The sequence below is a fragment of the Balaenoptera musculus genome, chromosome 5, assembly GCF_009873245.2.
Source record: "Balaenoptera musculus isolate JJ_BM4_2016_0621 chromosome 5, mBalMus1.pri.v3, whole genome shotgun sequence".
Classification (NCBI taxonomy): Eukaryota; Metazoa; Chordata; class Mammalia; order Artiodactyla; family Balaenopteridae; genus Balaenoptera; species Balaenoptera musculus.
Window position 1 is genome coordinate 135,596,108 of NC_045789.1, and position 12,810 is coordinate 135,608,917.

The window sequence follows — 12,810 nt, forward strand, 5'->3', positions numbered from 1 at the left end:
ATGCATAAAAAGTGAAGTAGATTCGTGTCCAATCAAATACAGCACACCTCAGAGACACTGGGGGTTCAGCTCCAGACCACCAGAATGAGTATCGCAATAAAGCAAGACATGAATTTTTGGTGTCCCAGTGCATATAAAAGTGACGATACTATAGTCTACTAAGTGTGCGATAACATTATGTCCAAAAAAAGCAGTGTATATACCGTAATTGAAAAATACTTTATTGCTAAAAAAGTCTAGCCATCATCTGACCCTTCAGTAAGCCATAATCTTTTTTGGAGGGTTTGAAATACCATGAGCGTTACCAAAGACACGAGACATGAAGTGAGCAAACGCTGCTGGAATAAGGGCGCCGATAGATTTGCTTGACAGCAGTGTTGCCGCAGACCTTCAGTTTGTATAAAACAAAGCATCTGCAGAGTGCAGCACAGTAAAAGGAAGTATGCCCATGAGTCTCCCTGCTGCACTTTTCAGAGGTTTCTTGGTGTGATGCAGGAGGCGAGTCAGCGCCCTTGCAAAGGGGGAGGAGTATCTTATTCTCATGAGGAACGGCGGCACTGTGCACCGAGTCCGCACAGAATAGGTTACAACTGCGGAGGACAACGATATAACCAAGGGGCTGAAGGACAGATGAACCACAGCCACAAAGGACCTGCACTGTGAACTTGCTGTGTTGGCTGTGGAACTAAAAGTAGGGTTCCTCTTGCCTCCCAAAAATGTGCTCTGTAATGCCCTCCCATAAGATAGACCAGGGGGCTTAAAGGATCACGGGATGCTTTGTACGTAAAAGCCCAAATTTTGTTTTTGTTATCGTTAATCATGACTTGTTCGTATACAGTGATCAGAGACACTGATCATGCCAGGTGTCAGAGGCGAGTGGCTGGTAACGAACCAGGTGCCGTTGTCCCTTACATTCTGGTTTTACGGCCAACCCCTTACTGGAACTGCCCCTCTCTTGTCACTGTATCAATGTTGGTGGCTTCTTATTTGCTTGGCCCTTCCTGGTACACTTGATACTGTTGCCCACCGTTATCTTGACCTCAACTGTCCTGTTAACCATGAATGGTCCTTGATCTCCATTGCTGGGTTACTCTTCCTCTCCCCTAGCCCTTGTTGTCTTTATATACTTGATGCTTTTCAATCTTTTACTAAGAATTCACTACGAGTTAAGACCACTCCCCACCCTGAATGGTTTCCAAGCCTATTTATTTCAGAAATATTTTGATGTCTGTCACCTCCAACTCAAATCTAGGTGAAGGAAGAAAGAGTGGTCCAGAGAGAAGCCATCAGTGGCATGGCCCGACGAGGTATGGGTGCCTAAAATATTTGGGAAAAATACATGTCAATATGTCTGTGGCCCGGAGATGCCCAAAACGGGGGTGGCCAGAGAGTAAGGATTGGGAATGTAGGCAGGTGCTAGGTCAAAGGACTTTAATAAGAGTTTTATGCTTTGGATATTTCTCTTCTTAGCAAGAGATGCCGTTGAAGAATTTAAGGCAGTTGCACGGAAGTGATGGGCGTACACATTTTAGAAAGCTCTCATCTGGTAGCACGGGAGACGAACTAGAGGCAGGCTTGAGAAGACAAAGCAGTAAGGTAGGGAGGATGGGAAAGGAAAGCTGTTCAGAAGGTACCATCAACAGGACTTGGTAAAAGACTGGATATAGGAAGTAAAGGGTCTAGAATGGCCTTCACGCAGCGTCATTTGTTGAGCTAAGAGGAGTAGATTTTCGAGAGAGGAGAGTTCCATTGGACACTCAGGAGGAAACAGCCGGCGGGGAATTAAACCCATCTAAGACTTTCAGTCTAGCCTAGAACAATAGATTTGGTAGTAAAAACCACATGTGTGGATGAGGTTATGTAACAGTTATGTTGAAGCAAAATCGTAACAGTAAATGTAACTACTCTACGAGGAAAAGAGCCCCATGGTAAGTACTACCTTTAAATGGGAAAGCTGAAGGAAAACAAAGTAGACTAAGAAAGTCAAGTTGGTCAGGCAGGAAGTAAACCAGAAACGGAGTGTCACGGGAAATCGAAGGGGAATTTTAAGAAGTAGGCTGATCACATGAAAAAATGAAGCATCGTTTGATGTGACTGTTGGGTTGCTGGAGACCCCAGGGGGAACTGTTTCTAAGCAGAACTGACTGCAAGCTTCTGAAGAATATGGGCTGTTGGAACAAGGCAACCAAGGAGGTGTGAAAGGGGAGAAGACGGTGAGTGCAGGAGGGAGGCAGCCTTCCCGAGACGGCTGTTTGTTTGTTTGTTAAGGATGGAGGCTGGAATACGTAGATGCTCTTGCAGCAAGGGGCCCAGAAACGGAGTTCACAGCTCATGACCTCAGTGTGCTCTCTAAAGAGGTACACTGGCCATTTGGTAAGCAGGGCGGTGGCGGAAAGGCCGGGACTGCTGCTGGAAGACGACCCAAGGAATAAATGGGCCGACTGCTGATCACCGTTCAAAAGCCTGGCCAGACTGGAAAATGTAGCCTCATCAAGTCATCGTTATGTGGTTCTTCCCTGATACACTGGACACAAAAAGCAAATGTAAGTTATAGTGACTAACAGTTGGGAGGGTTGCGATTAAATGCCATACCGCTGCTAAATCCAATCAGAAGAAACGCTCTGATCGGTATATACTGTCAACATGTGTTTCTAAATCTAGACCTTAGGTGAACTTATGCTGAAAGAGACACACAAAAATGTTCAGGTTAGAGTGGGGGAGGTAAGCAAGTAGCCTTGGCTTAACCTCATTAAAGCCAATCAGTAGTACAGCACAGGCAGAAAGAGCTGCTCATTTAAAATGTTTCATTACTTACCCTCCATGTGATTTAGATTCGTAGCAAATACATGATTACCAAAATCCGTAACAGTCCAAGTGCCTAAAATATGCTCAGCATTTGGGGAGGCGTGTAGGCATGACCCAAGTTACAACCTTTGCCCTAGAAGAGGATTATGGGAGACATAACTCAATGAAACTTCAGTGCAATAAAGACAATACAGTTAAGCGTCAAGGCATATGATACAGATTTTGAAAGCTGAAATATTTAGGAAATGTTTTTAAAGGAGGTAGAATTTGAGATTAACCCCCAGATGGGATAAGAATCAAGTGAGTTCTTCTCTGAGCTTTTATTAAAACGTACCATCAAGTATGTTTATGGGAAAAGATAAAAGGTTACAAAGGGAGCTGTTATAAAAATCTCTGTCAACCTAAGTAGTGTCTGACCAAAAGCGCAATTAAAGGCCACAAAATATTAAGTATCAGTTTATTTAAATTTCTAAAGGATGTAAAAATAGACAACTTTTCTTTGTAGTAGAAAGAGCATTAAAGTGTGGAGTCCACAGGACCTAGTTTGATGTGAAATTACATTCCTCTGGTCCCTCCACTTCCTAATTTGTACCAGGGCTCGAGTAGTATTCGTTCTTCCTCACCCTCAAAAGGTCTGAATGAGAAACAAATGGTCTGATCTGAAATATAAATTATTTAAGTGTGGCCAACATTAAAATAGTAAATTCATTATGGTAAGTAGAACATTATAATAATTACATGATAGTAATTAGAAAGGAAGTGGAAACATGCAGATTACTTGCTAAATATTAATGTAATGGAACAAAACAAGTAGAATTTCTTCACGCAGTAGTTGGGAAGGAGAAATAGGACTTCTGTTACTTCTTAGCTAAAACAGTATGTTTATAGTAGCTTTTGAATATTGTTATAAATATCACCAGAGACAAGATAAATTTCACTTCTATATTTCAGAAAACCTACTTGAATACACTTTGAAACAAGAGTACAACAAAATAGAATATACTTCAAATGTTGAATATACAAACTATTATAGTTCAAATCTGAACACTGGTACTTTCCCCTTAAACTTCAACTAAAAAAAAAAAAAAAAAAAAAAAGGAAGAAAGAAAACGCCAGGCATTAGAGCTACCTGACAAAAATTCATGCTGAGCCTTAACTTCCAAGTGACAGTAGAACTGAAACGGATTATGTCTGCGCAGATGCCAGGGCGAAGTGAGTGACACAGGCACGTTTACAGCAAAAGGAAGGCCAGAGCCAACTGTTAATTTGTCCACAATTAAGAAACTGACAGACTTAAACTACCATATAAAATGTTACATGTATATTCTATAACAATACTGTGCTAGGTACAAGATTTTTAAAATTTTTCTTTTAATAAAAAAGCTTTACACAAACAAGCCATTAGCTTATTTCAATAAAGAAAACCGAAAATTAGTCTAAGGCCTTTGTTTTCAGCTTAAGCTATATGATAAAAAAAAAAAAAAAAAATCGCACTAGATCTTTTTTTGCTATCCTCTTTCTGAAGCTTTTGGATCCATTCTTCAATTCACATTCTAAAATACCTATATTAGCAGTCTTCACATAGCACCAGTTAAGTGAGTTCTGTGTGAACACAGTAATAATTGCTGGTATGCATATAAAATGCATCAAAAATTGCTATATGTAACAATGAGATCACCCATCCCAATCCCTCCCCACTGAAAACTATATAACCTCTTACAGAATGTTAGTGTTCCAAGTCTTAGTGTAACTTGATATTGTAGTGAGTTGCTTGGTCCCTTTCAATCCTTTTTCTTATTGACGGGTTCAGTTGTTTCCTACTGTAAGAGGCAGTTTTCTGTCAGCGTCTCAACATGTAGTTCATTTCCCACTGAAACATGGGATAGGTAATTTATTTCCAGTAAGTTTGATTGTTTTCTTATATGCATTAAAAGTGTTTTTAAAGTCTTTTGACTTCGCTTGATGCCACCCTTGCAAATGCTTCATGTCAGGACTATCACTAACATCCTTACGTCCGTGGGAGAGCTGCTCTTTTATTTCTCACACGTCACCAGTCCTTCCGTTTTCATAGCTACAGGAAGGGCAAGGGCTGAAGGCGCACTGACAACCACTACGTGGGTCACCGTCTTATTTCCATCTGCCGGTTTTTCTTCCTGTACCAGCTGCAAAGTTTTCACATCATGTTCCTGCTTTTTGGCCGCTGCTTCCGATTTAATCTCTGGCCCTTTTATGACGGCGCTGATAACTCGGGGAGGAGTCTGGCCAGAGGCCTGCTGAGGAGGCACTGCCAGCCTCATGACAGGCGCGCCGTGGGCTATTGAAACCGGGGTGAGCGCTCTCACCGCCAGGGGCGTTCCAACAATGTTAATGCTTCCTGATCCAGGCAGGTTTGATTTTGTCTGCAGCTGACACTGGGCGAGCTGTGTGGCTGGGATGGTAATGATTTTGGCAGGCTGCACGGTGATTTTGTCTCCGTTTTCAGTGGAGGCTGGCATCACAGTAGGAATTGTCTGAATCACTACCTTCGGGGAGGCCGCCGTTGTTGGGCTGGTGCTGGTTATCAGTGGGGCGCCTGCGTTAACTGACTGAACGGCCACGGTGGAAATCTTCTGCCCCAACGATGTCATTACAACAGGCACTTGCATTGCCACACGAACTGTCCTAGTAGAGGTAAAAAATACAGTTGATTATATTTCATGGTAAAACTATAAAATAGGTCTCTTGAGCAAAACGATGAATGCAAATCCAAAATATATAAAACTTGTGCTCCCAAATTTTACAAATGTACCGAAAACCCCTTAAGTTTAGAGTATGAAATACCATGAGATGAATATATTTTAAAAACTAAAGCCTACGTTAAATTCCATCCGTAAGACCCTAAAAATCCATTCAGGTTAGAGGAGACATCTACTTTAACAACAACAACAAAATACAACAACAACAAAACAAACAACAACAAAATACATTTAAAAATGCCAAGCACTTTTCAAAGTCCTGACAAACAGTGAGTTCTTAGAATGCAAATATTAAAAAGGGAACATATCATTTCTGCCAAAGAGTCTTCTAAAAATTAAACCCGTTACAACTAATGGTTTCCCTCACTTACCTTGGAGCTGCTGTTGCTGATACAGATGCGGTAGTAGGAGGAGACCTGGACGAAGCATCGTGACCAGGGGGAGTGATGTTCACAACTCTAGCTACACCCTTCTCTGCTTTGGAGCAGTTTAGCGGAGATGAGTTTTTCCCACCACGCACAGAAGTTGCTGCTTTCAAGAGATTTTCTGCAGACAGTGACACTCGTTCTAATGATTTTTCATCAGCAGCTGCTGCTAAATCTTCATTACAGGTTTCACTTTTGTCATCATCTATGACCACTATGTTCTTGGGCATATCCTTGAACTGATATACAAGCCTCTGTCCTTCAACCTTTGCAAGAATACCCCTTTGGTAATAATATCTGTCAGGAAAAAGTACTAAATAAATCAAGTATATTACATTTGTTCTCCCCACCTCCCTGCCCCCCAACAAAAACACCATGTAGAAGAGATGCTAACAGAAACATTCACTGATTCTAGTAAGAGATAAGGAGGCACTCACACTGCCCAGATTGTTCAAAAGGCTAAGAATTTGCAGTAGGAATGAAATTAGAACCTGGTGCCACCGGTCTTATGTAACCTTGAGATCTGTAAGGTGGCTAAAAGCTCATTCTTAAAGGAAGTAATTTAACCTAAATACAGAATATATTGCTGTACAGCTGGCCCTCCACATCCCTGGGTTCCTCATCCATGGATTTAACTAACCACAGATCGAAAATACTCGGGGAAAAAAGAATTCCACAAAACAGCAAAACTTGAATTTGCCATGTGATAGCAACTATTTACACAGCATTTACCCTGTGTTAGGTATTACATGTAATCTAGAGATGATTTCAAGTATACAGGGGCTGGAGGTGGGTTATAGGCAAACACTACCCCACTTTATAGAAGGGATTTGAGCATCCATGGATTTTGGTATCTGCGGGGGGTCCTGGAACCAATCCCCCCTCAGATACTGAGGGACGACTGTATTTTACAGACACTGGTAAAAATTTAGTTCTGATTTACATAGGTTATAAAAACAATCTGATGTTAGGTGGAAAAATTACCTAAGCCATGCTTAGCAGAAGTGAATCTGTGGTATACATGAATACTGTCACTAAACTATGTTCATTTACAAAATACCCTTAATTAGAATAAGCCACGTGCATTACAAAGTTATGTGGGTTCCTCCAACTGACAAAACTTACGAGAAAGTTTCATATCAAGATAAATCCATTATAATAAATTTGCAGGAACTAAAGAGCAAATTCAAAATTTGGAAACTGTATTTTGTTTGGGTTTAATTTTCTGAAAGGTGCACATTTCCCACGAAAATGGATTTTCCAATGGTGTTGAAATTTTAGCCGTCTAGACCAAACTCCTCTCTTCCCACCTGCCTCCAAATACAAGAAAGAAGCTCCTCAAGAAAATCCCCCCCCAAATTACAAGCTGTAACAAATAAGAGATTTTAACAGCTTCTCTTTAAATAGTTAATAGACAATATTAAGAGACATGTAAGTTTTGTTTGAAAACTCTTTCTTTTGGGTTCTTACCTCAGAGCTCGTCCCATAGTTTCGTAGTTCATGTCTGGCTTGTTCTTATGCTTTCCCCAAAGCTTAGAGACAGCCTTTGAATCCACAAGCTTGAATATGCCTTTTTCTCTCTGAGTCCACTTAATATACCGGGGACAAGTATTTTTATCTTGAAGTAGATCTAAAAGAAACTCCCACAAATAGGTTGTGTTTCCTTTGAAAACAATCATAGACATTGATTAAAGATTCACTAACATAATTAAAAGCAAATATTTACTTATGCTGGATAAAAAATCAATTAATTTACCACTGGTGAAGCACAAATGTACTGAGAGTCTGTCATGAAATACTTGACTAGATCGGCAATCATTTGTACAGTGTCAAATTGTGTTGTCTAGTAAATAACAACAATTCAAGAAATAAACAATAGTTTGAAACAATATAAGCTATAACATAAGGCCAGGCACAATTATATTTCAAATGAATGATAGAAAATAATGTCTGAGATTTCAGGAGTGAAAATAAAGTGGATTGGTAAGACATTATCAAGTCCTGGAAGATGGCTAAGATTTGCATAGAAGGAAAGGAAGGACTCTGGGTAGGTAAAATAAGAAACTTAGTCCCAAAGGGAAGAGAGCATCACTCTTTTCTTTTCTTTTCTTTTCTTTTCTTGGAAGGTTGGGAAAGAGTAGTGGGCAGTGGTTATGAGAAGACGAGAAGACTAAAAACAGGCTGCTGTTTTTCTTTTATTCCCTTTGTAAGCCTCTAGGTGCAGAGGTTCTTAAATTGATGGAAAGAACAGAAGAGAGTCCCCAGAAGAAGATTAGAATACATATGCCACCAGTGAGCCACCAGGTCATCTCCAGGCTCCTACTCAATAACCCTTTACTATCCTCAAATCCAGATCCAAGTTACGGGCTACATGAGAAGAACCTTGAGGGTGGGAGGCTTCCACATCAAGCCACTGCTACTACTCAGTCGAAACGCTGATGTTTTTCTCCTCTAGCATTTCATTTTCATCCTGTATTTCCCTGAAAATTCAGTCAATCCATTAACCCACAGTTGAGCCCCGTGTGCATCTCTTGACTTCAAAAAATTAACCTTCAACTTTACAATGTTATTTGTATCTCTTCAACTTTATACTATGTTACATTTGTACATCAGCATCAACACCTAAGAACTCTTAGTATTAAACCATGCATAACTTTCAACTACGTCACTCTCAACTGAATCAAGATACGTAGCTGGGGCGTTTTTATTTTATGACCTAGAGATTATAAGAACTTATTCTGGAAGAAATTTTTGTACAACAGACAATGCCTTGCACACAGTAGGGGTTTGAATGCTTCTGTGTCTACTGAATTAATCAGACTCATCAACGTTCTTTAGGTTGTCTTTAAATGCTTCGCCCCAGTTCCCATCCCCAAGTTAAAATTAACAATTCTATTTCTGGTTTTAAGGAAAACAGAATTCAAAAGGGAAGCCTTCTTTATCAGACAAGGTAGTTCACTAAGTCTATGGAGACATTATCATCATAATTTTGCAGAAGAGGAAACACTGACTGGATTTTTAATCCAGGGGTGACTGTAATCACTTTAATCTTCACATTTCAACAGGTTGCCTCAAGTTTAACAATACAAAACTGAAATTTTAATGAAAGGTGATTTTGACTGGTAAAAATAGGTTATCACAAAATTTTTTTCCAGTTTTAAACATAAGGTCTTTGAATACAAGAGACACCACTGATGATGGGAATAATTTTTTAAAAAGTAATAACTGGGACTTCCCTGGTGGCGCAGTGGTTAAGAATCCACCTGCCAATGCAAGGGACAAGGGTTCGAGCCCTGGTCCGGGAAGATCCCACACGCCGTGGAGCAACTAAGCCCGCGCGCCACAACTACTGAGCCTGCACCCTAGAGCCCCCGAGCCACAACTACTGAGGTCCGCACACCTAGAGCCGGTGCTCCGCAACAAGAGAAGCCACGGCAATGAGAAGCCCACGCGCCGCAACTAGAGAAAGCCCGCGCACAGCAACGAAGACCCAACGCAGCCAAAAATAAATAAAATAAATAATTTTTTTTAAATAATTGTATATTTACAGTTCAACTTTGTAATACTACTATTATGTAAGTTTTAAAGTTTTCAATATAAATTAAAAGATAAAACCTAAGATACTAGAAATGTAAAACAACCAAAGACACAGAAGAAAATAAAAGTATCCTAAATCTGTCCCAAATTGAATAAACAGTTCCTAAGTAAATAAGGGTTTACTGTAACTGGATTTTTTTTTTTTTTTTTTTTTTTATTTCTTTGCAGGCTTACTAGACTTCATTTTTTTTTTTTTTTACTAGAGATTTAATTTTTGCTTTAATTATTTAAAATGAGATATATCAGACTACCCGTTGAGGATGGAATAAATTTGAATATACGAATCCAAAATGTATCCAACTATTGAAAACATTCATGGAAGTGATAAAATTTTGGTTATCAGATTATCAGAACACACCTAAAACCCTTACTAAGATCACCTGAAATCAACTTACGCAACAAATTACGAAAGCAGAGAACGTAGAAGGCTTATTGCTATTTTTGTGCTTAATGAGAATATACAAACTCTAAAGCAAACATGTTAGTTAAATTTTTGTTCCAAGATCCTTACTGACTTGACTGAAATCTGTTGGTTGGAAAACTAAATTCACCTTGCATTGAATCAGTTAAGAAAAGCTAAATTCACCTTGCTTCTATCAGTTAAGAGAGTATGGAGAAATGAAGTCTTAGTTTTGTAAACCTTTTTCCATTCTAAGTGACCCTCCATGAGGATGCCTGCCGTTACACATACACACATCCTCCAGAACAACAGCTCTGAATACAGCCGTGTGTCAGATCGCACTTAGGGCCTTTTCCAAATTCAAACGCTTGCCCACCTCCACTCCCTGCAGTTTATCCAGGCCTCCACTCCCCTCCACCCCCCATCTCCGTGGGGTAAGGACCAGGCATAGACAGTCTGAAAAAGCTCCCCTGTGATGCTCATACAGCCCCGATTAAGAACTGCTACCAAAGACAGTACTGTCACACGTGCATTTACTAGAAGTAATTTTCCTACAAATGTACTTGACTGAAAAAAAAACCATCTCGTCTACAAAACAGCCCTCCCCAAATTACCTTTTCCTTCTCTGGGTTTCTTCTTTATACCTAACTCAGGAGACCCATTGGAAATCGGCGACTGCTGGGTCTTTGGTTTACGGCCAACTGGAAATAAAAGATATTGAAACCACACGTTGAAAACAGGAAAAATAACGGAAGCATGATAGCAGGCTTTTTGATAACACATTATTCATGAAACTGGATACTAATCTATGGATTAATATATTCAGTGTATTTAAAAGTTGCCTTTAAAAGAACATGAAAAGCACTTCTGCAATTTTAGATGACAGCAGTTAGTGGATAGTAATGTCAATGTACATGGCAAGTCAGGCACTACTAACCCGTTATTTACAAGGTCAGAGCCTCAATTTGCTAATAACCTTTTCCAATAATGTAGCAATGGAAACAAATTCTAGTACAAACTTTTGTTTTCTGTTCTACAGAATTGTTAGAAAAAGCTTTACCTACCGATTGCAGAGGATCTGATAATCTGCGAAGCCCTTTGAGCTCAAATGAGGAAAAGTAAAAAATATTATTTTAAACACTCTCTACTGCTCTGAGCCAATCAATTCACCAGAATTTCAGCATAAATTTCCCCACCTCAACGTGCAGGTACATTTTCAGGGTAAAAAAATCTTCCAAGCGATTACTTCGTAGGTCTAGTAGATGTTTGCGCCCTTCCTTTTGTCTCCCCTCACTTCTGCCATAAGGCTCTCTCAGAGAGACTAACATCCACAATGAACAGAAAAGCAAGAGCTATACTCCTCTACAGGAAAGAAAGCTTAAGCCTGAAATGTGTTGTATTCAACCCTCAGCCCTGATGGATGAATGCTGGCAGGTGAGGGGAAGCCTGAAGAAAGACACTGGGAATATTACATATACTATTACTGATTTGGTGATTTGTCCTAACATCTGGGATTTCTGATGTCTCTACTATTCATTAGCAAGGATTATCTAGAGCTAAATTAAAGTGCCTTAATTTATATGTCAAAAAGCATAGTTATCATATTCTAGGATTTCATTAAGACGTATGCTTTGGCAAAAATTAAAACAAAGTTTACTGGTCTCCCTTGTTAAAACAGAGCTTAATTTCTCAATTTAAATAATATTTATATGTACGAATCAGTCAGTAATAAGACTGACGTCTTCACTGTCTCCTAAATTCAATCACAAAAGCCCAACTTCCTTAATGGAAAGGTTAGCCCCAAAAGGCTTATTTTCTTATAAAGCAGCATTTCCCAAATCGTATTACGTGAGAAATACGTTATTCATCAGTAGGAAAAACGGTTCTACAGTCAAGTTAACTTTTAGAACTGCATGCTATCTTCTCCTGGAGATTTACAACGCACATTAGTATATTAAAGGCTCTGGAAATAAAAAGAAACCTCTACTATTAAAAAATACCTACCTAACTTTGTATGTCCCAAAGGTACTTAACCACAAATGAATAATTAACGATGTTGCATGTAATTTTTAAATGGTCATTCATTAAGACCACCTATTTTCAAATACGTAATAAGATTAGTATTAAATTGGCAAATTATTTCCTGGTTTATACCACACCACCACATCGGCAGATCAACCTGCTCATCTAGAGGTCTTGGTTCCCTAAATGATCTCAGCTTTTCATAGTCTTTTCCCTCTTCATTTAAATCTAAAATTTTCTTAAGTATTTTGTAATAGCTTCCATAAGATACAACCAGCCGAAGGCTATAGAGGGCAGTGGGTAAACAGGGCTATTTATATGTATTCCTTTTGTTTTTAAACATTTACAGCAGGAAGTAATTCTTCCTTCTAAACTCTCTCATTCATGCCTTTCTCAAATACATATTATCTATATTGTAAGAGGGAAGGTGCTCTGTCTTATTCTCCACTGTGTACCTCACAGCAAGCAAATGAGGCACAGACCCGTGACCATCACAGCAATTTGAAACACTGCTACCTAATAAATCAGAGATAATACCATTATTTCTAAAACAAGTTTTCCCTTATTTTTGACTTTGATTTTTCTTTTCCCCCATTCTAAAATGTGAAGAAAGAGACAGGGAAGAAAGTGGAATTAGATGAGTAACCATTTATACAGAATTTCATTTCTTTCAAGTTTTACCTTTGATTCAAACAGAAAAAGAACCCACTCAGGATGCGGGAGATGGACTGGAGCCTCTGTGCCTCACCCACTGGGATCAGATGAGCACAGGTTTCAGCGGAGTCAAATAACAAGTGGAAATGCTCTTTACCCAAAGGTGAGCTGA

General features: G+C 39.4%; 1 protein-coding gene across 23 annotated transcripts in view; it reads right to left on the reverse strand.

Moving 5' to 3' along the window:
- Positions 1-3,248: 3,248 nt before the first annotated feature.
- ELF2 (E74 like ETS transcription factor 2) overlaps positions 3,249-12,810 on the reverse strand; it is a 90,360-nt gene continuing 80,798 nt past the window's right edge. For 19 of the 23 annotated variants that reach the window (XM_036853212.1, XM_036853213.1, XM_036853214.1 and 16 more), the window contains 5 exons: positions 11,027-11,065; positions 10,577-10,663; positions 7,436-7,628; positions 5,912-6,262; positions 3,249-5,466 (listed from right to left, as the gene is read on the reverse strand). In XM_036853212.1, coding sequence (XP_036709107.1) covers positions 4,839-5,466; positions 5,912-6,262; positions 7,436-7,628; positions 10,577-10,663; positions 11,027-11,065 — 1,298 coding nt within the window. In that variant the 3' untranslated portion in view covers positions 3,249-4,838. The remainder of the gene's footprint in view (positions 5,467-5,911; positions 6,263-7,435; positions 7,629-10,576; positions 10,664-11,026; positions 11,066-12,810) is intronic. The other 4 variants (XM_036853217.1, XM_036853216.1, XM_036853227.1 and 1 more) reach the window with 1 other exon arrangement.